This window comes from Chiloscyllium punctatum, chromosome 25 (genome assembly GCF_047496795.1).
Source record: "Chiloscyllium punctatum isolate Juve2018m chromosome 25, sChiPun1.3, whole genome shotgun sequence".
NCBI classification, from domain to species: domain Eukaryota; kingdom Metazoa; phylum Chordata; class Chondrichthyes; order Orectolobiformes; family Hemiscylliidae; genus Chiloscyllium; species Chiloscyllium punctatum.
In genome coordinates this window covers 56,456,017-56,483,278 of record NC_092763.1, presented here as the reverse complement: position 1 = coordinate 56,483,278, position 27,262 = coordinate 56,456,017, and the positions used below count along the sequence as shown (strand labels likewise).

Genomic DNA, 27,262 nt, shown 5'->3' with positions numbered 1-27,262 from the left:
GAGGAAATTCAGGTTAATATTTTTGATGAAGGCTTGCTCCCACAATGTTCTGACAAAGCTCTCCATCTAAAACTTTAACCTGATTTATACTTCTTCGTTAAAAAAAAGGGTAATTCCGAACTCCACAGATGACCAAATGAGTTTATTCTTTGATTTGCTACCTTATATTGACAGTGAACATCCTGGATTCGATTTTTGTGCTAAACTACCAGTCAGGCAGAACAATGAAAACAACTACAACTGACTCCCATTCCCTCGCAACAAAGGGAGCAGAAATCAATCAAGCTTCCCCATTCTCCTTAATAACTATCAGGACCTGATGAAGTTCTTGTTTTAGGTAATGGCCGAATAGACCCAGCTGTGATGAAATAGCCTCCGAATATTTCATATCAAGATGCACATCACAACAAAAATTCTAAACTGCCGCCGTCACTATTGTAATGATGTTGATTGCAGAATGAAATAGTGTGCATTGGGACAAAGCATAGAAGGTCACAGTACAGAAAAAGGCTGTTCATCTCACTGTGACTTCCAGATATTTGCTCGAACAATTTAAATATAATCCTACTGCACTGCAGTATCCCCATTGCTTTATATCATTTTATGCTTCAAATATTTATCAAATTTACTCTTAACAGACGCACTAGTTTCTGTCTCAACCAAATCGCCTGCTTAAGCATTCCATGTTACAATCTTTCTCCGAGTTAAAACAAAAGCCTCTAAGCTTTCTTCTAATGGAAGTTTGAGCTGCTGACCCACTTTTATCCTGGTAACCCAACTACAAGAAATAGCTTTTCCATGACTGAAAATTTTCTTTGTAATTTTATAAATATGTATTAAATAACCTATTAGTCTTTACTTGTTGAATTGATTCAAGTGTCTCAGTTCTTTACTGAAAACTATAATCTCTCACCCCATCATCATTGCAGCCTGTCCTTTCTGTAATGAGATAGCCAAATCTAAATTCCTGTTCCAAACAATAGGTGTTTTACAATATGTAATCAATGTCTTTTTATAATTTATCATTACTTATTTATAATCAATGCCTTATTTATTAAATCCAAAATGTTGTTAATCTGTATTTTCACCTGCATACAGTTCTGTATTTGAGCCCTTAATTCACTTGTACTCATGTCCACATTCTTCAGCAACTTTCTGTTGTGTTTACGTGTCAATTCCTTGCTTTTCCTCTTAAAATATACCATCTTAAATTTCTACATATACAATCCATTGCCTGGGTGCAATTCGTATAAATCTAATCATAAAAGTGGACTCAATTACAACTCTGGGGTTTGTGACTTTCAACTGTTGTCCAGTCGGAACAGTATTCTGCCTGAGAGTGCCTGGAAGGAATCTCAATTGAGGCTTGCAAAAGGGAATTAGATTATTATTTGAATAGCAATGCATAGCAATGAAGAAAGGCAGGGCATAGCATGAGATAAATTGCAACTTCAGAGGTCCAGCACTAACAAAACAGGATAAAATGGCTTCCTTATTTGTTGTACCATTCTGTAATTCTAGAATTATATAGTAATTTATGCTCGAATTTATTACTTTATTATTAGAACATAATACCACTGAAAATTGAATTGTCGCATCAATACAATTGTTATCTTGTGAAATAGATGGACAGCAGAAAAGCTGGTCTGACAGTTATCTGGAGATTCTAGATTTCTACCATTAAGAAATGGTAATCTAGTCCTACATTTTAATCTTTAAATAATGTAGCCATCACAACTTCTAGGAATCCATTAGCTTTTTAGTATATTCAAAAAGAAGTGCTACATTCATACCGGAACTTACCCTCAATACCACTCACCTGCACATTTTGTAGAAATCAGCTTTAGCAATACCCCTGTATTTCCTATAAATCAAAACTTGACTTATTGCACAATATGGCATTCTCAGAGGATGGACATGAAAATCTCTGTCGTAACATACACACAGAGAAATCGTAAAACTGCACATACAATTGTCCAGACCTCTTTTATCAAAATGCCATGTTAGTACATACTGCAGTTCAGGCTAAAATCAATAATTTAAGATTTCGTGAAATCTTGACGATTGAGCACTAGAGACCATCCAGTCAATCATGCCTGTGACTACTCTTTGGTAGAACGATCCAGCTAATCCAACTTTACTCCTGTCACCCCAGTAGCTCTGCATTTTTTTGCTTTCAAGTATTCGTCTGATTCACTTTTGAAACTACAGAGACTGCTTTCACCACTCTTTCAGGCAGTGTCTTCCAGATTACAAGAGCTCACTACATAAAAGATCAAAAGCTTCTTTATATACCCTCTGTTTTCTTTTCTCTAATCACCCAAAATCTGTGTCCTCTGGTTACCAAAATTGCTGCCACTGCAACCAGATTCCTGTCATTATTTGATCAAAACTGTGTAAATATATGCCTCTGTAAAAAAGGAAGGTTTATATGAAATAAAATGGTACAGAAGCAAGACTAGCAATTTTTACATTGTTACAATGTCAGGTATTGCTAAAACAAACCTATAAAGTACATATAGTCAATCCATACTGTAACAAGTTGGATTCTCAAGCACTTTACAGAAACAAACTGGAGAATCTGACATAAATTATGGTCATCTAAACCCGTGATATCCCACTACTTCCACCAAGTTCCATTTTCTGAGAAATATTATTAAATTATATTAGACTGGTTAGGGTACAATCTAAGGAATTGAAGAAATTGAAACCAACATGGCTATTGCTGTATGCAACAGCAAAACTAGTCAGTGATACAGGAAGAGAAATGCAAACCCCAAAACCTTATCAAATGAAAGTTTTATTTACCTGCCTGGGCTAGAAAGGGTCACCATCTCGGAGGTGTACTCCATGATAATGTGGTACAGAGATAAATTGAGTGCTACATTATCAATAAGCTGAATGTTTTATTATAGATTTAGTTGAAGGAATTTGACACAATCTCAAAAATAAATCAGGTTTTATATTAATTAAGAGATGAGAAGAGAAAGTGTAAATTTTGGCAATGTGAAATGCACAACCTACTAACCAGAGCATGAAAGAGGAAGGAAAGCGTAGTATTTCAGTGTAAAAACTTACATCAGGACTCAGCATAGGCAAAGTGCAATGACAGAGATTGTGTTCATTTTAAACATAATGAAATCAATATAGGTACTGATTGCATAACAAAGAGAACACTTCAATGCAATTTAGGGCAAATGATAGGGTAGTCTGTGATAGATATAAATATTATCAGAATGTGCCTGACTCATTAATCTCAAACCATTGCCTTCAAATTAGCCTCTTCAAATATTAATATGTAAATATGTAATGTATTTCTTTGAAATGTCAGACCAAAGCAATTTCACACAAATAATCAACAACCATATGCTCATATCCAAAGGATTTAATCTCAAGCCATATGATGACTCTTAGTTGTTATATCAGCATGTAGTCCCTTAAACATTCTTGATAGTGTTGCTTCAAAATTTTTAATTAAATTCTATTTAGGCTCAGACAAGTGTTGTATTTATTGGCAGTTCATCAGTTCAGTTTAGTAACCTATCTACAATCCAAAGCACTGAACCTGCAGAACTCTTCAGTTTCTTTCCTCTGTGCTTTCACATTCCCTCCAGGTTTGCCTATGATATCCACCTCCAGAACCCTTGATTCCATTCACACCAAACTGTGAACTTCTTTTTCAAACTTCCTTTCCTGATCTTCAGGTACTGGGTCTTCTCCCTCTTATAAGTGCTGTCTTTAACACCCTCTTTTTAAAATAGATCCGAACTCAGTACCCTTAAAAGCTACAGGCCCATCAACCTTCTGAAAAGTGGTGTTGGCTCAAAACTCTTTCTCAAAACGCCATACTTAAATTTTTCTAATCAGATTTTCATCCCTACCACAGCATTAAACTGGGGTCCTAATCTAAGTTAAGTATACCATCTTGATGACTATAATATGGTGCACCATTGTACCTCATCCCATCTGCAGTAATAGTCAGCCACACCATTCAGCTCATTCTTAACTATTATACAATTGAGCCTGTGGCTGCTCCAGCAATGGGCTCTTTCTAACCTTGCATTATTATTCCTAGGTTCACCCAGTTTTATGTTTGGTTCTGCTCTCCCTTGTCTGTTTGCTGCTCTTGGTGACATAATTCCAAAGGCAAAGAGTCAAATTCCACATGGATACATAAGAATATGTGTATTTGGTTCCTTCAGTCAGATCCTGCTCTGCCATTCAATATGATCATGGCTCATCTCATTGTTTTGTTTTCTCAACTTTCCTGCCTTTTCCTGCACAGCCTTTGACTCCCTTAGATCAAGAAACTGAATAATGCAGCCTAGAATATATTCCATGAACTACGCTCCTCTGTTCTCCTGCATTGAGAACGCAAAACAATAAGGACTCTCTTCTCATCTCCATCTTAAATGGGAGACCCAATACTTTGAAACTGTGACCCCAAGTTCCAGATGCCTCCACAAAGGCTAACAGCATCAATGCTGTCAGGCCACCTCAGTATCTTGTAAATTTCAACAAGATCACCTGTCATTCTTTTGATCTCCAATGTTTATAGGTGTAACATCCTCAACCTTTTCTTCATCACAGGAATCAAATGTATGAACTGCCTCCAGTGCGTGATATCCCTACTTGAATAAGAAGACCCATCAAAATGTACAAGTTTACGTTTTCCCAATTTTTTTCACTATTTTTATAAACCTATTTATCCTACTTTTATCCATTTATATATGTTTATGACCTCCTCACAATTTGATTTCCTATGTATCTTTTATTGTCAAAAATATTTGGCTACAATGCCCTCAGTCTCTCCACCCAGGTCATTAAAGTGAGCTGTAAGTAGTTGAGGCACCAGTACTGACCTAGCGACACTGAATTTGTTACAATTTCCCGACCCAAAATGCCCATTTATAATGGTTGTAAACCAATTTATCCTTACTCCCTTTCCTATCAATTAGCTAACCATCTATCCATGCTGCTATATACCTTTATTATTCTTTCATACTAAAGCAGCATTCATTGCCGATCCATTGTTGCTGTTGAGAAGGTGGTGGTGGTGAATTTTGCTCTCGCACTGTTGAAGTTCATGTGGTGTAGGTATACCTACACTGCTTTAGACAGAGAGTTCCAGGATTTTGACCAGCAACAGTTGAGAAAACAATGGTATATTTCCATGTCAGGATGGTGAGTGATTTGGAGGGTGACATTTCGTATGGTGATAATCCCAAGCATCTACTACCCTTGTCCTCCTTTGTGGTAGATTTTGATGAAGCTATCATGAGTAACTGTAGTACATCTTGTAGATGATACACATGGCTGCCACTGTGTGTCTTTGGTAAAGGTAGTGAATGTTCAAGGTATTAGATGGGCTGCTTTATCCTGGATTCCCAGATGGTGTGAAGCCTCTTGAGTGTTATTGGAGCTACATTCGTCTAGGTAAGTGGAGGTCCTGATCTCTGGCTTACTCTTGTAGCCGTGGAGCTCATATGACCAGCTTCTAGTAAATGGTATGTACCAAGATGTCGATAGTGGGGCATTTAGTTTCAAGGAGTGATGTCCAAATTGAGAGTCAGATTAGGAAGTGGAGATGCAGATGTGAGTGTTTGAGTGGATCATCAGGGCAGACAGGGTGTCTGTGAGAGTTTTGCATGCCATCGGCATTGGGGTGGTCAACTGAGTGGGGAGGTCAATTGGATGGGGTAGAGGGGTGAGAGTTAGGCATGCCATTGCCAGGGCAGGTTGTGAGAGTAAGGTGGGCTTGTCAAGGTGGAGAGATGATGGGGGTCAAGTGGGCTATCAGCAGGAGGATCTATGAGAGTCAGGCAAACTAATGGGCTTAAGTGGCTCAGAAATGTGTGGGTCATTAGAAGGGAGGGGGAAAGTAGGTATGAGTGTAGGGTTGGTAAAAACAATGACTGCGGATGCTGGAAACCAGATTTTGGATTAGTGGTGCTGGAAGAGCACAGCAGTTCAGGCAGCATCTGAGGAACGGCTCAGATGCTGCCTGAACTGCTGTGCACTTCCAGCACCACTAATCCAAATTGAGTGTAGGGTTGGCCAATGGCTGATGACATTTTGCCAGAATGATGGTAAGTGGGTCAATGAGAGTTGAGCAGGCTGAAGGCAGGGTGGGAAGTGTAAGGGGATATAAGCTGGTGGTTGATGGTACTTGCAGCAATAGCAAAGCCTGAGGCAGATGCAGTGTTAGACCAGGCAAGGGGTATTGGTGACACATATTGGTACCTTCATAATCATCCATACTGCCCCTCATTAAACCTTCCAGACCTGTCAGAGTTACTGTATGGAAGATGGTATGTGGGGAAATGTCTGTGAATGGAGGTTTCAGTTTGTGAGCAAGGGGAAGTTGAGTGAGCATGAGGCTGTTCAGTGAGTGATGAGGGCTTCAGTGAGTGAGTGATGGGGAAACTGAGTATGGGGGTGGATTGATGGATGACTTCTGAAGAGTTTAGGTGGGTGGGTAAGTAATTGGACTGGGGAGCCTGATTTTTGAGTGATTTGCCAAGTGGTAGGGTGTAAGTGAGCAGCTCAGGGGTCTCGTGGATGGGATGGGAGAGTTGATGTAAATGACTTGAGGAGTGAGTGACTGGCACCAAGGTGCTGAGTGGGTGCGTAGGGAAATTAGGGTGACTAGGTAAGTGGGTAATTGAAGGTTGGCACCTGAGTTGGTGAGTGAGTGAGTGACTTGGAGAGGTGGTGGAATGAATGCATGGAGTCTGGGAGAGATGACAATTCGGGGATTGGATGAGTGATTCTCTGAGGGTCTGGAGAAAAGTGCTTTTTAACTGTAGCCATGATGTGGAGGTGCCAGTGTTGGACTGGAGTGGACAAAGTTAAAAATCATATGTCATCAGGTTGAAGGAGCAGTGTTCCAACAGCTTGTACTTTCAAATAAACCTGCTGCACTATAACCTGGTGTTGAGTGATTTTTTTTAAGTATAGTCAGACTGAAAAGTGGGAAGTGTGACACTCAAATAAAGATCCCATAATCTACATTGTAATATTTCCAAGATTACAGTTAATATAAAACTTGATAGAAATGTGAGTTCTGAGGAGAATGCAAAGAGGTTTCAGTAGGATTTAGACAGGTTGACATTCCTCAATGGGCAGAAGCATGGCAGATGGAATATAATGTAGATAACTGTACGGTTATCTCTTTAGTAGGAGAAACTAAAGTGCAGAGTGCTTCTTAAGCGATGAGAGATTGGAAAATTTTGATCTCGAAAGGGATATAGGGAGCCTTGTTTGGTTCACAAGTTACTGAAAGCTAGCAAAGAGACAGAAAAAGTGTGCTTCTCCTCCCTGGATCTAGAACCAGAGGACATAAATCTCAGAATAAAAAGCAAACGTTTGAGGGCAGAGATGGGGAGGAACATCTTCTCTAAAGGTCCTGAACCATTGGAATTCTCTACCTCAGAGCAATATCAGTGTTCAGTGGTTAAATAGGTTCCAGATAGAAATTGATAGATTTCCAGTTATGAGTGACATCAAGGGATATGGGTATAGTGTGGAAATATGGAGTCAGTAGAATATCACTTATGATCTAGAATGACTGAGCAGTCACATTCCTAAAGGCAGCACCTGTGAGAGTGAGGCACTCCATTAAAACTGCAATGCTGCATACTGTGGCTATAAAAGCAGGTCAGAGCTTGGGAATCCTGCAGCAAGTAACTCACCTCCTGACTTGTCAAGCCTTGTCCACAATATACAAGGCACAAGTCAGGAGTGTGATGGAATATTTCCCACTTGCCTGGTTGAATGCAGCTTCAACACCATTCAAGAAGATTGACATCATCCATGACAAAGCAGCCTGCTTGAATGGCATCCACAAACGTTCATTCCATCCACCACCAAAGCTCAGTAGCAGCAGTGTGTACGAACCACAAGATACACTTCAAATGCACTCTAGAAGGACAAGGACAGCATGCATGAGAATTCCACCATCTGCACATTCCCCTCCCAAGTCACTCACCATCCTGATTTATAAATATTCTGTTGCTTCAGAGTTTTTGGATCAAAATCTTGGAACTTGCTCCTTAATCGCATTATCGGTCTATCTGTACCAAATGGATTGCGAAGGTTCATTAAATCAGCTCCCCCATTTCCTCAAGAGCAATTAGGAATTGCGATAAATGCTGACCTCATCAACGACCCCCACATCCCATTAATAAATATTTTAAAAAGCCTACATTTTTATGTTCATGTTCCTGGGGTGAGATTTGAGGACAAAAGCCACAAGCATAATTAAAGAATATGCATTTGATCAGGATAGAACCAAAGCTCTTCTGAAATGTAATCTTGAGGTGAATATATTAAGAAAAGTTACCATTTTTCACAAACAAAATGAAATGTAAAGGATTATAGTTTTCCTGCAAGACTCAATTCAGAACAAGAATGGGGGAAGGGTGAATTCACAATTCTAAACCTAGATATCCATGACAGGTGAAGTGAAGGATAGTATCCACTGGGATAGAATTGACTGGCATTAACAGCAGCTGTACTCATCAGACAAAATTAAAATTTAACATGAGTGGAGTCTGAATGAGCAAATTAAATATATTTAGGTCTCTTATATTACCTTTGAGGTAGCTGAGTCATACAAAATCTACAGTTGTTAATGATACTCACACTTGGCTGATCATAATTTTAACAGCAATTGTGAAGTCTACAAATCTTTGTGTCCAATTCTGAAAGCAATTCTATAATAACTTTTGCTATATTACGCGATGTTTGGTGCCACACAGAATTGCATATATCTCTTGAAAACATTACAATACATGACTGGAAATGCATTATTTTTCGACAGTCATTATTCTAATTTACTTTTTCAACGTTTTCTTTTAACTGATCAGACATTTTTATTGTGTTATGGCAAATCACATTTCAGAAATCATTGTGTCAAGCACAGCATTCATTTGTCAGTCAACCTATAAACTTTGCTGTAATGTATTTAAGACTTTAGATTTTAATAGTACTTGCTCTTTCTTTCCTCTTCTTTGTAACACAGCTCACCTACACCGATGCCACGCAAAACAAAGGAACACTGTCCATATTTGGGAGCATTGGAGAAAACGGCCGTGCCATGACCCCTGACTACCTACGGTCACTGCACGCTGTACCGGGTGTCAGACATGGTACCAGAGTGGCTGATGGTGCACCAGACTTTTCATAAAAAACTGAATACTCCTTCAGTGCCTTATGGAACATAATGGAGAATCACAACAATGCAACTCATCATTCTGAATCACAATAAGAGTCTAGCTTGCTTGAAAATACAGGACAGAGTTAAAAAATGAATCAAGCTTCTCTGTGAAATTATATACTGAAATAAAATCAATTTAGTTCTGCAAAAAGCCATCATTTGATAACACAACTATTGCAGAGAAAAGGTTTCATGTATAAAATGTCTGAACAGTAGTATTGAAATCTATTACATTGAGTACCAAGGTAGTCTCCTTGTACCAAATAAAATTAAAAATTTGGAAGGCACTCAAAAGAAGTGTGCAACATAAATTTATGTCTAAAAACTGTTCCTTTAATGAATGATGCACTAACAGAAATAATGGCAATTTTAAAAATTACATAATTCCTGCCAAGTACAAAGGTTAAATTCTTACATGATATCTTTTCTGTGAGAGAAAAAACATAATTGTAAGTTCTTTTTAATTAAGTTCAGGCTGTTCAGTGAAGTACCTACATACTAATTACCTCTGTTAATATTACAAGATGGGAATTCAGTGGGTTAGCATCCAGTCTGTGTGGAAGAGAAGAAAGCAGCTATCAAAATGTCAAACAGAATGTGAACAATCATGTACAATGAAATGGCCTACTTTTATACAGGAGCAAATGTGTTTAACCGTTTCCTCCCTGAATATTTTCAAGTGTCTGATTATTGAGAAGTTTTAATTTGAATCAAGAGTGAATTGGTCAGGTGAGAAAGGGTTAATCAAAGCTCCACAGATAAAGTATCTATAGGAAAACAAAAAAAAATGATTTTTTTAAAGGATTATATGAACAGAACCAATGTAGATTTATCAACTTGTGTCAGTTTTCAAGAGTGATTAACTTCATAGAGGTGAAGGTTTTGAGTTCTTTTCATTCTTTTTAAACTTGCATGTCAGACAATGATTGCCTACACTTCCCGCTATTAACTTCAAGCTATAGAAGTTAAGCTGTAGTCACTTAAAGATTTTTTTTGTTAAAACTGCACATCAGCAAACACAGAAATGTTAACGAGCGAAATAGCAAATATGTAAAGCATAAAAATGCATGATTGGACATCATTTACTGAGTCCCAGTAATGAGGTGTTGTAAAAGAAAGAAATTTTAATACATTTTGTAAATAAACTGTATAGAAAAAAGGAATCTGCAAATGTGTGACCAAATCACAGTATATGTCTCTGAGTTTGTTCTTAACAACTTTTATGGTTTCGATGGTTTCTTATTTTTTGAACAGTGAGGCCTGACACTTCAAAGTGTTTTCTGCCCTTTACCAGCATGCAGTCAACCACAGCTACATGAGCCACCCGCCTTCAGTTACGTTTGATACTGTTAAAAACTGGCCAACCTTCCTAATATCAATGCCTTCACAATGTGCGTGTATGATTCTGCAGTCAGGATATGGGGCCAATTTTAATAACGTAAATCAAGAGAACAAATGTCATGGATTTGCTGCCTGAGGGAGTTCTGTATAAAAGCACAGCTTCTTCTGAACTTACAATGATAGTTTTGTCCTGCAATGTAAGATAAAAGTGTCTTCTGAATTTATTGCTGATATTTAGCCTGATTGGCCTCAGTGTGAAAATATTTATGAAACATCTATCATGATGGATAAAATGGAGATTGGTAATAATTGTTATATCTCACCTTTTTGGGTAAAACTTGACAGAACAGTACACAATTCAAAAAAGATTTTCAAATGCTAAAGAAAGGGATGAACTTTCCATCTGGAGACAGGAAATCATGAATTAGAGACAGTTTTTAGAGACACAAACGTGCCTCCAATGGAAAACTGATTGCATTTCAGACCTTCTTAAAGGCGAGCCCTTAATTAATATGGAGACTGTTCTTCTGTACATTTAGAATCAGTGGGGATTGGAATGATGGTGACAGATGAAGTGTTGGAAACTCTGCAGCAGTTTACCATAAGGCTGCTGGTTGTCTTGAAGGAGAGATCTGTGGCTTGTGTCTAATTGCACTAGCTGCGCCACAGGATAGCGCGATGTCATTGGTGAGCGGCAGGCCATCCCCTCACTTTATTAGTGATGACCTGAACACAACATTGGGTGCTATGCAGGAGATGGGAGCGGTCTTCTCCTTCAAGAATGACATAGGTTACCACCTCATGAAACAGCAGGGACACCTCTCGGTTCATCGTCATTCTCTTCCTCTTCCTGCCTCAACTCTGACTGCTTCAAGGCCCTCCTAACACTCAAGACCCACATTTCCCTGTTTAGCCATGTCATGCAAGACGGGGTAACCCAACTCAATGAATGCGGGCCTTGCTGGAGGGTATTGATTGGTCCAAGCATTGGAGCTACAGCTTCAAAAGCACAATGGTTGTCCCATTGAATAGGTTGTATTTGGTGCGTTCCTTCCATGCATCTGCCTGGGGACCCTAGAAAGGGATGAATAGCTATCTCGTTGTATTCTTTATGCCCTAGGATCCATCCACATACTGTGGGGCTGAAGTGAGGATCTGAGACAGCCTGAATAAGCAGAGGATGAAAGAGTCATGGCAGCTGCCAAGAAGTGACCACACACGTGATGGAAACAGGATTATCATAGGAGCCCAGTTGGAGTTAGAGGAAGTGAAAGCTCTTCATCTTGATGAATCATACTGGCCAGTAACTAAATGCCTTGATAGCTACATGTGTGCAGTAAATGGTGCAAAGAGTGCACCATTGACCAATGAGATGTAATAGTGGGAAATCATTTGCAAGGTATCACCAAGGCCTGATTATTGAATGGATCTAGAAGCAAAGATGTTCAAGGCCATGGAGATTTTAATAGCTACTGCCAGATCATGATGTCCAGTGCTGCAAGGTGTGATGTACCATGTATGAAAAGGATACAGATAGCTATGATCATCCTATAAGCATCCCTGTGACACTGGGTCTCAGTCATCCACAGGTGGCTTTGTCTTCATTCTAAGACAAGCTAAGAGCATGACCTGTGTTGCCTTTCTGTTCCTCTTTCCACTTCCATGTCCTTTTGATACTTAAGGTTCTACAAGTGCTGTGTAGGATGCTGTTCCTCTTTGCCATTGGCCCCAAAATCTGACAGTCATGGCCTGATGCAATCAGGAGCCTCCCTTTCAGACATATGACTATTTGATTGTGATTGTCAGCATTGTCCCTGATCTCCTGGTGCCAGAGTGATGGGCTGTGACATGCCCGTTTGATGCCTGAGAGGAGTGTGCCCACTTGCCCTGCCACCTACACAATGCTAAGGGCACCTATTTCCACAGATACCGACATTCCTTCTATTTCGATGACCTGAGGTGATGCCCTGGGCAGTAGTGACTGGCTTTTCTCCCCTTAGCTGTTCAGAAACTGACCATTTCTGAAATTCCTGCATCCCTTTAAATGTTGCACCTCCCTCTCCATAAGGCTCTTCACAAGCTTTTTAATGGTTTGAATTGTAATTGGGAGAGGAGTGGGATTGATGTCCCATCCTCCCCACCTCAGTTCCCATATTGTAAGTGTGGGCTAAAAATTCAACTCTTTGTGGATTCTCTTGTGGTGCAGTGATAGTATCCCCTCATTTGAGCCATGAGGCCTGGGTTCAAGCCCCACCTGCTCCAGAGGTGCATTATAGCATCTCTGAATAGGTTGATTGGAGGGGGGTATCAATCAACCTTTTGGAAAGTACTGATCCATTCGTGATTAAGTCAGTCAAGAGATACAAAAACTTACAAGTTGCGTTAGTTCAAATGTATAAACCAATGATCCATTTACACTTGCTTGCATTTGGAAAAAAAGCAACACAATTTTTGGTCCCTTGACTATTAAGAGCGTGTATCTTGATTTTGAGGATGGTGGAGTTGCCGTTTTAGAGTACTGTTATTTATTAACATTTGCAGTATGCCCAACCCTACTCCTTAACCATTGAGAATTATATGTTTTGATAAAGACAAAAATAACTGCTCAAATCAAAACTTACTGCTTTAGCCTGGATGCTACACAACTCTTGAAGAGTTTTCCTACAGAATTTGCCTGCACATTTGACACTTGGTGATAGCCCCACTTGTCTGCATGGCCTTGTGCTATCATCAAGGTAATTTTAATCACTCTGCTCAAACATGCTATGATATACCTTTGGATATGGGAGCATGAACACAGACCTTCTGGCCTTTTGGCAAGGTCAACATTACCACTATGTCACATGAACCTATTATTTTTAAACAACCTGTTTACCCAAGTTATGACATACATCTAGGGAAGGGGTATCTTGAAACAAGACCTTTTAGGCTTAGAGGTAAGAACACTACCAGTTACAGTTACAAACATTCATTTCTCCCAGTAAGTCACAATGACTGCTATTGTAAGACAGGTCAAACAGTCTCATTTTCTTTATGAATGGATCACTTCGTGGGAGCTGATCAAATACTGTCAAATATATGATTATGTCAAGTTTGATCTGAATCCCAAAACTGCTATGAACATTTAGATTTATGGACAAATCAAATGAGCACAATGCTTTGGTTATATTTAATTTGATCTTTTCATTGTCATGTGTACCTAAGTACAGTGAAAAGCTACGAGCAATACAGGCAGATCATAGTAAGCAAGGACATATAGATCATAGAGTGAAAAAAACATTTAGAGGCATACAGGGTATACACTAAGCCAAGTTCAACATTAACAATATCAGTTATTTGAAGTTAAAGAGTCTATTCAGCAGTCTAATAAAGGCCAGGAAGAAGCTATTCCTGAGTAGGTGCATATGTTCAAGCTTCTGTTTACCCATTGTGCTTCTCAGGGCCCAACATGGCTTTTGAGGTGGTGATGGTATTTATTTGATTTTTAAATGGAGCCAGAAACCAAAAAGAGATGTCTCCTATTTTGGCATTATTACGCTTTTTGTTCTTCTATTATTAGCTGAAACTGAAGTATTATTTTCCCTCTATCACATTATGGAAAAATATTTATTTTCGATGGTGGTTATTTCATGACAAAAACACAATTGATGGAAACTATTCAGCGAACATGCCAACGCCAGCCTTAAAATAAAACTATCCAATTCATGTCATTCTCTGTATTTTCCCCATAATCTGACAAGATTTTCCTCCATGTATTGATCCAAATCTCTTTTGAAAGTTATTGACTCTGCATTACCATACATGCAGCATCATAAAAACCAATAGTATGAAGATAAAATGTTAGTCCAAATTTTCAATAGTGACAACTACCATCAGATTGTCTCCACTCAAACTTTTCAGTACCCCAAAACTGCAGTATTTTAGGCCAGGTTTTCCAAGTCCAGTTTCTACAGAATTGCGAAATGTTCAGTCCCACAAAAGACTTCACCAAAACAAAACAGTGTCAAGAGAGAAGAGTGAACATGCCCACCTTCCACCACCCCACCCCTTGAAGGAACTAGCTGATGTAAGTTTAAATATCTGATGTGAAAATTAGTGAACCGATGAGTGGATAATGAATTGACAAGTGAGCATGTGGGTAGGCTAAGTAGATAAAGTGGGTGAGGTAGATGGATAATGTAGCAAGTAGTGGGTGAGAGAGTAATTGTGTAAGATGGCAGATGAGTAAGTAGATTGGAGGGAGTGGATCGAGTCAGGTTAGTCGAGATTTTCAACTTGGTTTGAGATTGTGCAGTCATGTGGGATAGTCAGGTACCCAGTCAGGTATTGTCATGGGGTTGGTTTGTGGACGATAGTCAGATTTTGGAAGGAGTACCTGGGCAGTCATGAGAAGAGTCAGTGAGAGTGATTGGGGGCTCAGTTGTAGTTACACAGGAGCTAAATTTGGAATTTTGTAATATTTCCTGGTATCGATCCATTTAGTACATTGGAGCTAGCCAAAGTGTCTGACACTATCTCAGAGTTAGAGACTTCTACAGAGGATTCCAGGAAGTGAGGGAATTGCTCATTGGAAATTCAAAGGTCCTGGGGCAATTCCCATGGATATCAGTACATTGCAACTTTCACCAGCTCCCATTGCAAATAGAATCATAGAATCCCTAGAATTGGAAACAGGTCTTTCAGCCCAACAAGCCTATACCAACCCTCCGAAGAGCAACCCACCACCCCACCCCATATTTACCTCTAACTAATGCATCTAACCTACACATCTCTGAACACTATGGGCATCTTAGCATGGCCAGTTCAAGTAACCTGCACACCTTTGGACTGTGGAAGGAAACCGAAACACCCAGAGGAAACCCATGCAGCCACCGTGCAAACTCCACATGGACAGTCTTGGATCATACATCTGTTATTCAACAATTCAGAGACCAGAAGACCAAGATCAATGTCACCTTGTATGATCTCCGGTTCTTTTGCCATTCCTCTTAGCAAAGTACACATGGGTTGATCAGTCTAAATTTTCTCTAAGCAATGTATTCCCTAGGGCCACAGCACACAGAAATGTCTGGGTGTGACCCAGCGTATTATAATGTGACACTGTCCCATTCAAGAACTATAAAGTACTTTTAAAAAAAGGAAAGGAAGGAAAGTGAGAATATTAAGAGAAATTAAAAGATATGTGGGGGGAAAATAATGGGTCGTTTGGACCAAAGTTTGAGTGTAGAACATCGTTGCATGTTAAAAGTTACATAATCTGGATACACAGTTTTAAGATGTTCCTTTCAGTTCTAGTGTATTTGTAGCAAGAAATTAGTTTGACTACTTTTTATTCTGATTCTGTCTATAACCAGAATTCCTCATTACAATAACATCTCAACAATGCTCAAAGTAAAATCTGAGAATGAAAGCAGCATTACATCTCAATAAAAAAATCAAAAATGTGGTGTAGTGATTAACTACTCCGAGATTTCTCTCTGTAAGCAGTTACCAGGTGTGTAAAGGAAATACTTGAAAGACATCTTCAACGCCTCCCAGAAAAATATCTTCATTGAAAAATATCTAACCCAAAATTGTGGAGAAGTATCTGCCAAAGTGACAACAATTTCAACAGGTTCAGATGGAAGCCAATGGCAAGCAACAGAAAAGAGTGAACAAAAATCTGAGAACCCTACTCACCCACTTCAGAATGCACCAATCAGCATTGTTTACAGTTTCGGTATCAGACTGTCTAGTCGCTTCAGGACCAACAACATATTCCATTCCTAAGGGGCTGCCTAAAAGAGGGAAAAAAGTAATTATTTTTGTCACTGGGAACAAGGTTCAAGTCCATTGCAGATTTCTGAGATATAACTTTCCAATATGACCACAGGGATTGAAAGTGAAAAGAGTCTTCTTAACCGCAATCCACTTCTAATGAAGCTGAACCCACACAAACTGTTTATCTATAAGATTATTTTGAGTAAAGTCATGTTAGGATTAAGAGACATGGTTAGGTCTGAAGAAAATAAGTGTTTGCCTGCATTAATAGTTCATCTGACCTGGGAATGCTTAATGCTAACAACTGATCACTCTCACCTCCACCCCACATCATTAACACCTCTTATCCTCAATATGGAAAAAAATCACTGAAAATGACTATTCTATATTTTATGACAAATTAATAACTATTGCAAATGAAGAAATATACTTCACTGCTTTTTTCTCTTTTTTGTTTTATTGATACCACCATAAATAGGCATTAAATATTGGATTGAAAGATACAAAACATGCAAGGTTGATATAAAATTTTCAAAACTGCAAGAACATTCATGGAATCAGTTGCGATTTGTAGTCTAATATCTCAATCATTTGTAGCTAATGGAATGAGAAGCACTGCTCTTAAAGTGCAGGGTATAAAATATTTATTGTGCACAGAGACTAACTCAAGCTTTATTCTGACACAGCTGTGACAGCATCACAGTTCCACACAATTATAAAGCTTAATAGTATTGCTCTGAGGAGCTTGGTTTTGCAGCAGGGATCTGAGCTGTCACACCAATGTCACACTTTGAACTATATTGGTTAATAGCTTGAAACACACACGTACATATTGTGATAATATGATGCAAGACAACCTGTACTAACTTTGCCACATCATTTTTGTCTGAGGTTGGGATTTACACTGCATATCAGTGCCCCCTGACAATTGGAGAACTGTCAATAACCCCATCCTCCATCCTTTGGGAAAGGAACTACAATTTAAGTGCCAAACAAGCACTTCAGCAGCCAGTGACAGACCTGCCCAGGTCAAGGACTTGAGGTGGGGGACATTTCATTGGGGAAGATTATACTGGAAGTGGATTCTGCTCCTCAACTTCAAACTCCTGACAAGGAAGGACGTAAAATTCCATTATAGTCTTAGAATCCTATAGAGACATCAGTTAATTGACAGATAACTAAGACAGCAAACTTTGTTCTAACTGTCATGTAAAGAACTAGCACTCTTGATAAACTGACAAAAATTACATACCCGACATACCACAGGTTTTCTGTATTTTTGCCATTTCCACAATTTCCAAGTCATCAGTTGAGTGTGTTTACAAGAGTAGTACCAGCAGATTGGAAAATAGCAAATGTTCCCTTGTTCAAGAAGGGGAGTAGAGACAATCCTAGGAATTATAAACCAGTGAGTCTTACTTTGGTTGTGGGTCAAATGTTAGAAAAGGTTATAAGAGATAGGATTTGTAATCATCTAGAAAGGAATAAGTTGATTAGGGAGAGTCAACATGGTTTTGTGAAGAGTAGGTTGTGCCTCATAAACCTTATTGAGTTCTTATTGAGAATGTGACCAAACACATGGATGAGGGGAATGCAGTTGATGTGGTGTATATGGCTTTCAGTAAGGCATTAGATAAGGTTCTCCATGGTAGGCTATTGCACAAAATACTGAGGCATGGGATTGAGGGCGATTTAGTGGTTTGAATCAGAAATTGGCGAGCTGAAAGAAGACAGAGGGTGGTGGTTGATGGCAAATATTCATCCTGGAGTTCAGTTGTAGTGATGTACTCCAAGGATCTGTTTTGGGTCCACTTGTTGTTTCTCATTTTTATAAACAACCTGGATGAGGATAGGTTAGTAAATTTGCGAATGACACTAAGGTCAGTAAAGCTGTGGTAGTACCGAAGGATGTTGTAGGTTACATTGGACATAGATAAGCTGCAGAGCTGGGCGGAGAGGTGGCAAATGGAGTTTAATGCAGAAAAGTGTGAGGTAATTCACTTTGGAAGGAATAACATGAGTGCAGAGTACTGGGCTGGGCTGTTTAAATGAGCAGAGAGATCTTAGTGTCCATGCACATAGATCCCTGGAAGAGACCACACAGGCTGATAGGGTTGTTAAGAGGTCATACAGTGTGTTAGCTCTTATTAGTAGAGGGATTGAATTTCAGAGCCATGAGTCATGCTGCACCTGTACAAAACTCTGGTGTGGCCGCACTTGGAGTTTTGCATGCAGTTCTGGTCACATGATTGGAAGGATGTGAAAGCTTTGGAAAGGGCTCAGAAGAGATTTACTAGGACGTTGCCTGGTATGGAGGGAAGGTCATAGGAGGAAAGGCTGAGGGACTTGAGGCTGTTTTCGTTAGAAGAAGGATGAGACGTGACAAAATTGAGACATATAAGATAATGAGAGGGTTAGATAGGGTGAACAGTGAGAGCCTTTTTCCAAGGATGATGATGATGGCTAGCATGAGGGGGCATAGCTTTAAATTGAGGGGTGATAGATTTGGAACAGTTGTCAGAGGTAGTTTCTTTACTCAGAGAGTAGTAGGGGCATGGAATGCATTGTTTGCAAAAGTAGTACACTCACCAACTTTAAGGGCACTTAAATGGTCATTGGATAGACATATGGATGTACATGGTTAGTTGGGCTTCAGATTGGTTTCACAGGTCGACGCAACATTGAGGACCGAAGGGCCTGTACTGTGCTGTAATGTTCTATGTTCTATGTGTGAGTGAGAAGATTCTCTGGTGTTAAATTTTATTTAAGACAAACTTGCATTATTATTTAAATGAGTTATGCCGTAACTAAAGTTAAACAGTGATATGTATGCCCGCTGCATTAGGTTTCTATGAATTGGTATGTGTTTTTACATGGATTCATGGAACTCTTGATGAAACAGAATATTTGATTATCCAGCACACTTCTGGTCCCATAGGTGGCAATTAATAAAACATTTGCTGTACTTGAATTAAGAAGAGAAATTTCACTTTAAATTATTTCTACGAACATTATAACAATCCCAAAGTACCTCCCAGCTTTCCAGTTAATTTTCACCATCTTCATTATGCCTGGCTGAACCTTCTAAGGTTAACCATTTCATCCAATTTGAGTTTTTTGGATACAATTCTTACCAGCAAGAAATATTTCAATGAACCCTTTCACCCATCCAATCACTTCAGTTTAGTCTTGACAACACAGATTTCCAGAGACTTCATTGTTTCACCCCTTGACTAAATCTCACTAATAGTCTCATCAGTTCTGATAGAGAGTTTTGCTTTGTCTCCAAGTGATCTTTACTACTGAACAGAAAATACCTTTTTCAGTGAGTTTTACATTTTCCACCATCAGAGTTTCTGTGAGAATCTCTTTGTATCCTGCTTACAATTCAAGCTACAAACTGACTCCCAGTTATTTGTCCAAATAATTTTTCCCTTTTCAACTCTCCATGGCGAGCTAAGTCACATGAGCATTTGTCAGATGTGATCTCAAGCTAGCAATTCTGGTTATTAAGGGCTGAATCTATTCTTTTTTGGCTAAGTTGAAGTTACTTCCAGGTTTTTTTGGAAAGTTTGTTGCCATAAGACCTCATGACCACTGCTGTCCTTTCTTACCAAACTGGCCTTACTAATTAGGTAAAAACAATAACTGCAGATGCTGAAAACCAAATACTGGATTAGTGGTGCTGGAAGAGCACAGCAGTTCAGGCAGCATCCAAGGAGAAGGGCTTTTGCCCGAAACGTCGATTTCGCTGCTCCTTGGATGCTGCCTGAACTGGCCTTACTAATTACCTACTATAGACCTATGGCATTTCTCACATCCACTTTCCACCCTATCTTACCATGCACCATTCCCAGAACAACTCACCACTCAGCCTATACCCTAGCATTCACTGGCATCCCTTGCATTCTGTGCCATTTTTAAAAGCTCTTGCACAAATGCTGACATTTACCATGAAGATGGCAAACTGAGTTTAATCACAAGCCTGCTTCCTGGGTAGAGAAGCAAAGGGCCTGCTATGGGTTTACATGGGGGGCATTGTCCTCCCCCAGGACCAGCTGTGGAGGCCATGATATCAAACCATGCCAGCCTGGTCTGAGGTTTCCATCTGTGGTAAAGCAGAATCAGTCATCTGGAAGAAACCAACAGGATAAGAAGAAGGTCAATGCCCTGCTCCTGAAGTCTGAGTATTAATGAGGCACTAACAAAGTTGTGCCATTAACAAAGCATTCAATGAGCAATAATTACTGTTAATTAGTTTCTTGCCACTGCCTTACAACAACCTTGCCTCACGACTTGTGTCAGGCATAGAAGATGAAATGAGATGATCTCAGCATTGAGATAGACCTCTCCACCCTTATTGCTTCATTCTATCACACATCTCACAATAGCTGCCTTCACTCAGACCCTGGTAGGATTCCATCCAAGTTCTTTCCCAAGAACCTAACTTCCTTCTGGGCTTAGAGAGAATTTCATGAATGAAAATGCAAACTTTTTTTCAAAATGTGAGATTCATCATAGTATAATCACATTAAAATATAAATATAAATCAAGAACATAATATAAAGTAAATACTCACATTTGAAAAACATGACCTTGCTTTCAATTTGCTACTTCACTGCTTCAACATAGAAACCATATTAAGCTGACCCAGGTATTTGCATAACTCTGCTCAAGAATTACTCAGTGATTCTCTCCTTCCTTTTCTTCAGGAGAAAGTAATTCACAATATCCAGAACAGAAAGAGGGGAGCAACCTCTATCGAAACCCTCACCAGATACAGGAGGAAGCTATGAAGATCATCATGCCAAGAATCAATGCTGACAGTCATGCTGAAGATTATGGTCTGCTATTCAAACAGCAAGGCAACCTGACGTTGCACTACACTACAAAACCAATCCTACTGCCAGCCTTCATGTGCCATGCTAGCCATTGTCCATCTCCAGTTATTCGAGGAGGGCACTCCTAAAGAAGTGTGAGTCCATCCTTGTCATGTACCAACACAGAAATTGGGATGGATAGCAAGTTAGACAGGGTCTGCATTTAATAAATCACAGAGCATGAAAGAGCAAGGGAAGGATTCGTGGAATGAACAGTCCAAGAATGTGGAAGGCAAGTTCAAGTTCTGGCTTTGATGAGTATTAAAGAAATGTTGGCTTTTGGGGGATCAACCCTCAAGAGGAAGTTGTTTTCTACACAAGCGAAACTTTAGAAAATATCAGACAGCTTGCACTGCATGTCTGAGAATATGGAGGAACCTGAGGCTAGCCTGCGTGGCATTTATTATCAAAAACCACTGCAACCAATCACGGAGCGTGAGACCTCGTCTATCAATACCATTTCAAAACCTTCAACCTAAAATTCAGTGATATTAGCTTTTGCAATGTCAATCACAGCTCAAACTTATGTCATGGTACGAGGTTTCACTTGGATTATACAGCATCAGATGTTATATAAGCAGACTACCTCACAGCTTTCCAGCAGTAACAGATCAGACCAAATATTTTAGCACCAGGATCACTGTAGTAAATAAATTGATAGTTCACTTATCTGAATTCCAGAACCAAGACTCCTTCAATGGTACTTCAAACCATTTTTATGGCTTTAATATTGTGGGAAATCAAAGGGCTTATGCCCGAAACGTCGATTCTCCTGCTCCTTGGATGCTGCCTGACTTGCTGCGCTTTTCCAGCAACACATTTTTAAGCTCTGATCTCCAGCATCTGCTGCCCTCACTTTCTCCTAGGAAATCACATTTAACCAATTTATTTGTGCTTTTTCATAGAAATATGGAATCTCCACAGTGTGGAAACAGGCTCTTCAGCCCAACAAGTCCACACTGACCCTCTGAACAGTAACACACCTCATCCGAATCCCCTACCCTATTCATCAATATTTACCCCTGATTAATGCACCTAACCTACACATCCCTGAACAATATAGCATAGCCAATTCACCTAGCCTGCACATCTCTGGACTCTGGGAGGAAACTGAAGCACCCGAAGGAAATCCATGCAGACATGGGGAGATTGTGCAAACTCCACACAGGCAGTTGCCCGAGGCTGGAATCAAACCTGGATCTCTGACATTGAAACATAGCAGTGCTAACCACTCAGCCACCGTGCCACATGGGGAGATTGTGCAAACTCCACACAGGCAGTTGCCCGAGGCTGGAATCAAACCTGGATCTCTGACATTGAAACATAGCAGTGCTAACCACTCAGCCACCGTGCCACCCAACCACTAAGCCACCATGTCTCCCTTTTTGAAGGAGTAAAATGTGCTCTGGATAATAGGGAGCCTGTTGAAAGCATTTGTCGAGGCACCATATATCATGCAATGTAGAAGCTCGTGGTGTAGGGATAGTAACATGGATAGAAACTTGGCTGGCTGACAGAAAGTGTGCACAATTGTGTCTTTTTCTGATTGGCAGGCTATGTTGAGTGGAATCCCTCAGCAGTCTGTGCTTTGGCCTCAGCATTTTACAATTTACGTCAATGACTTAAATAAGGGGAGCAAAGACATGGTGGCTAATTTTGCAGATGACACAAAAATAAATAAGAAAGTTCGCTGTGGTGAAAAAATGAGGTTGCGCACTCAATTTCTCCTGCACAGAGGCATAGACAGGTTGAATGGGTGGGCAAACATCTGGCAGATGGCACGTAATGTAGCAGGAAGATTAAAAGATCAGTGTTTTATTTAATATGGAGAATGACTACAGAATTCTGAGTTGTAGAGCGATCTAGTTGTTCGTCTGTGTGAATCACAAAATATTTACCATACAAATAAAGCAATTAATTAAGAAGGAGAATGAAATGTTATCCTTAATTATGACAGGAATTGAACACAAAGGTAAGGAAGTTGTTCTTCAATTGTACAGGGCTTTAGTGAGATTATATTTTCCAATACTATGTGTAGTTTTAGTTTCCTTATTTAAGGACAGTTTAGAGGACATTTACTGGATTGATCAATGGATTGAGCAGGGTGCCTTATTAGGAAAAGTTGAACAGACTCAGCTTGTTTCTTCTAGAGTTTAGAAAATTTGATTGAAGTATAAGATCGTAAATGGTCTTGACAAGGTGGACCATAAAAAGGTGGTCCTCTCTCACCTGTGGTAGGTGAGAGAGGAGTGAGGAGTGAGTGCTTCAAAATTAGGGTCACCCTTTACAGCAGAGAGGAGGAAAGATTTTTTCTCTCTTAGAGTCTTGTGTGATTGAAAATCTTTGCCTCGGAGGACGTTGGAGGCAGGATCATTGAATGTGTTTAAGGTGAAAGTAGGTAGCTTATTTTTAGGCATTGTTAATGGTGGATGGAAATCAAGACACAAACACATCAACCGTGATATTATTGAAAGGTGGAATAGGCATAAGGGGCCAAAGAACATGCTTTTACACCTAATTCATATGTTTTTATATTCGTATGTTTATCATTTATCAGAACAGCAATTCAGTCAGTCAGTCTGTTGGTCATTAATCATTGACACATATCACAAGGACTTCCATGAACCAGTTTTTAGGGGTTTTTTTTCAGTTTAGAGCATCTATCTAATGCAGACATGGGGAGAATGTGCAAACTCCACACAGGCAGTTGCCCGAGGCTGGAATCAAACCTGGATCTCTGGCATTGAAACGTAGCAGTGCTCAGGAACATACCTCAGGAACATTTTCTTCCCATCACTGATATTCAATCACTTCCACTTCCTAAGTTCAGAATGAAGTCATATTTTGTCTTTTTTTTATATCCAAGGAGTATTAAAGAAAGGAACTCATGGACAGCTCAAGAGTGATCCCAGACCCAATTCAAAATATTTCAAAATAATTGCCATCACCGTTTTTGATGGGGCATCTCTATGCTTCTTACTACCTCCACTGTGTAAAAAGGAAGGAAGATGTTGCACTTTGAATGAGTAAAAGAGAAGATAGTTACAATTGCCTTTGGATGGCCTGTTGCCTGTTACCAATCCCATACTAGATTAACATTCAATGGAAATCCAAACAGCGTGCTATTAAAATACTTTGTAATGTTTTCAGGAAGATGCTTGTGTTGTAGGATCAATATCATTGCCTTTTGTGTTTAATTTTTTCAATCTTTTCTCCTCTAGTTATTGACAGATTTGATTGATTTATGTCTACGCGGGTGATGAAGAACTCTATTCATTTTGAATTTGATTTAAGTCATTTGAAACACTTGTTTTGTGAGTTACTAGTTCACCTTTTTAATTTTTTGAATTATTTTACAGACATCCACAAGTAAAATAAGTGAATTATCCAGGACTTGCAAATTAATTAGACCCAGCCAAGCATAGAAATAATGTTCCTATGGGATCCTGCACATTACAGACTGACCTCATTTCCACAGTAACTCAATACAAGGACAAACTCATGATCGTATATTACACTTCATGGGAGGTTTACATGTTACTAAAAGCTCTTCATCCCAACTTTGACATTCACCGCTGAAACGTGCAATGATAAAAATCAGCTTTAATATTGTTTTCTCCTGGCTGCAGCAGAAGATGTCAGGAACAGCCATAGTTTAACATCTTAAAGGTAAAGGCTTGGATATTTGTTTGTAGTGTGCATATTTAGTGCATATACTTTAAAGTCACACTCTAAGATCATTCACCAGTTTGGTAAATGTATTCAGAACTCCACACATCTGAAGCAGGTATGGAGTCCTTGCACATGCTGGGTGCTCTGTAAGCAAGAAAACCAACTCATTTTTTCTAAAGGGAGGTCTTTAAAGGGACCGTTGCAAACCAAGGACAGAGTCTTACAGAATCTGAGTGACGTACTGTCTTTTTTTTTAGATGATAGATTAGATTAATTAAAGTGTGGAAACAGGCCCTTCGGCCCAACAAGTCCATACTGACCCGCCAAAGCGCAACCCACCCATACCCCTACATTTACCCCTTACCTAACACTACAGTCAATTTAGCATGGCCAATTCACCTGACTTGCACATCTTTGGAGTGTGGGAGGAAACCGGAGCACCTGGAGAAAACCCACGCAGACACGGGGAGAATGTGCAAACTCCACACAGTCAGTCACCTGAGGTGGGAATTGAACGTGGGTCTCTGGCGCTGTGAGGCAGCAGTGCCAACCACTGTGCCACCGTGCCGCCCACACCTCTTTTGAGGTGTGTGACAACATTGGATAACAGGTGCGGCAAGGCCCATCTCAATATCCCAAATATCTCACTCCATCTTTTATGCATTTCATTAGCAGCATGACAGAATTCTCACTACACAGCGGTGAGACGCCAATTGACAGTCATCATCACCAGTTAAATGTATTGTTAACTCCACAACTTGCTCCATTGATATTCAAATTCCCATTTTATCAAACTTGCTAAGCCAGTTCAAAATTGTGAAACCTCAACAACACCAGAGTGTGCACCTGGCTTCAGCTTGCCATTTGCTCCAAGCAATCTTCATGTTGGAAAATATCTCAAGGTGCAATGCATGGGCATCAGCGAAACACACTCGTCCTCCAATAAATATTGTCAGCCAGAACCAGGCAAGCTATCATGACTATCCTGGCACCAACAATTTAGAGTCACAGAGTCATAGAGATGTACAGCATGGAAACAGACCCTTCGGCCCAACAGGTCCAGCCGACCAGATATCCCAACCCAATCTAGTTCCACCTGCCAGCACCCAGCCGATATCCCTCCAAACCCTTCCTATTCATATACCCATCCAAATGCCTCTTAAATGTTGCAATTGTACCAGCCTCCATCACATCCTCTGGCAGCTCATTCCATACACGTACCACTGTCTGCGTGAAAACGTAGTCCCTTAGGTCTCTTTTATGTCTTTCCCCTCTCACCCTAAACCTATGCCCTGTAGTTCTGGACTCCCCAACCCCAGAGAAAAGACTTTGTCTATTTACCCAATCCAAGCCCCTCATAATTTTGTAAATCTCTATAAGGTCACCCCTCAGCCTCTGACATTCCAGGGAAAACAGCCCCAGCCTGTTCAGCCTCTCCCGAAAGCTCAAATCCTCCAACCCTGGCAACATCCTTGTAAATCTTTTCTGAACCCTTTCAAGTTTCTCCCTGGGACCTGACCACTAAGTGTATAAGTTCTGCTAAGATTTACTTTTCCAAAATGCAGCACCTCACATTTATCTAAATTAAAATCCATCTGCCACTTCCCAGCCCATTGGCCCATCTGGTCAAGATCCTATTGTAAAGGTAACCCTCTTCGCTGTCCACCACACTGCCAATTTTAGTGTTATCTGCAAACTTACTAACTGTACCTCATATGCTCACATCCAAATCATTTATGTAAATGACAAAAAGCAGAGGACCTAGCACCGATCCTTGTGGCACTCCATGGGTCACAGGCCTCCAGTCTGAAAAACAACCTTCCACCACCTCCCTCTGTCTTCTACCTTTGAGCCAGTTCTGTATCCAAATGGCTAGTTCTCCCTGTATTCTGTGAGATCTAACCTTGCCAATCAGTCTCCCATGGGGAACCTTGTCAAACTCCTTACTGAGTCCATATAGATCAGATCTACAGCTCTGCCCTCATCAATCTTCTTTGTGACTTCTTCAAAAAACTCAATCAAGTTTGTGAGACATGATTTCCCACGCAAAAAGCCATGTTGACTATCCCTAATCAGTCCTTGCCTTTCCAAATACATGTACATCCTGTTCCTCAGGATTCCCTCCAACAACTTGCCCACCACCGACGTCAGGCTCACCAGTCTATAGTTCCCTGGCTCGTCCTTATCTCAGCAAGATGCCCAGCAAACACTTCTCTAGCTTCCCACAGAGTTCTAAAGTACACCAGGTCGTGGGGATTTATCCACCATTACCCGTTTCAAGACATCCAGCACTCTCGAAGCACAGACATGCTTTGCAGGCACACTAGCAACTCCAACTGAAAGATTACTGATGTGATGCTTTGTATTCAGTGACACGCACCTAGCTCAA

General features: G+C 39.9%; 1 protein-coding gene across 5 annotated transcripts in view; it reads left to right on the top strand.

The window, feature by feature from the left end:
- The window catches only part of gria3b (glutamate receptor, ionotropic, AMPA 3b), a 351,500-nt gene extending 341,122 nt beyond the window's left edge, over positions 1 to 10,378 (top strand). For 2 of the 5 annotated variants that reach the window (XM_072595311.1, XM_072595312.1), the window contains exon 16: positions 9,026 to 10,378. In XM_072595311.1, coding sequence (XP_072451412.1) covers positions 9,026 to 9,190 — 165 coding nt within the window. In that variant the 3' untranslated portion in view covers positions 9,191 to 10,378. The remainder of the gene's footprint in view (positions 1 to 9,025) is intronic. The other 3 variants (XM_072595316.1, XM_072595313.1, XM_072595314.1) reach the window with 2 other exon arrangements.
- Positions 10,379 to 27,262: the final 16,884 nt, after the last annotated feature.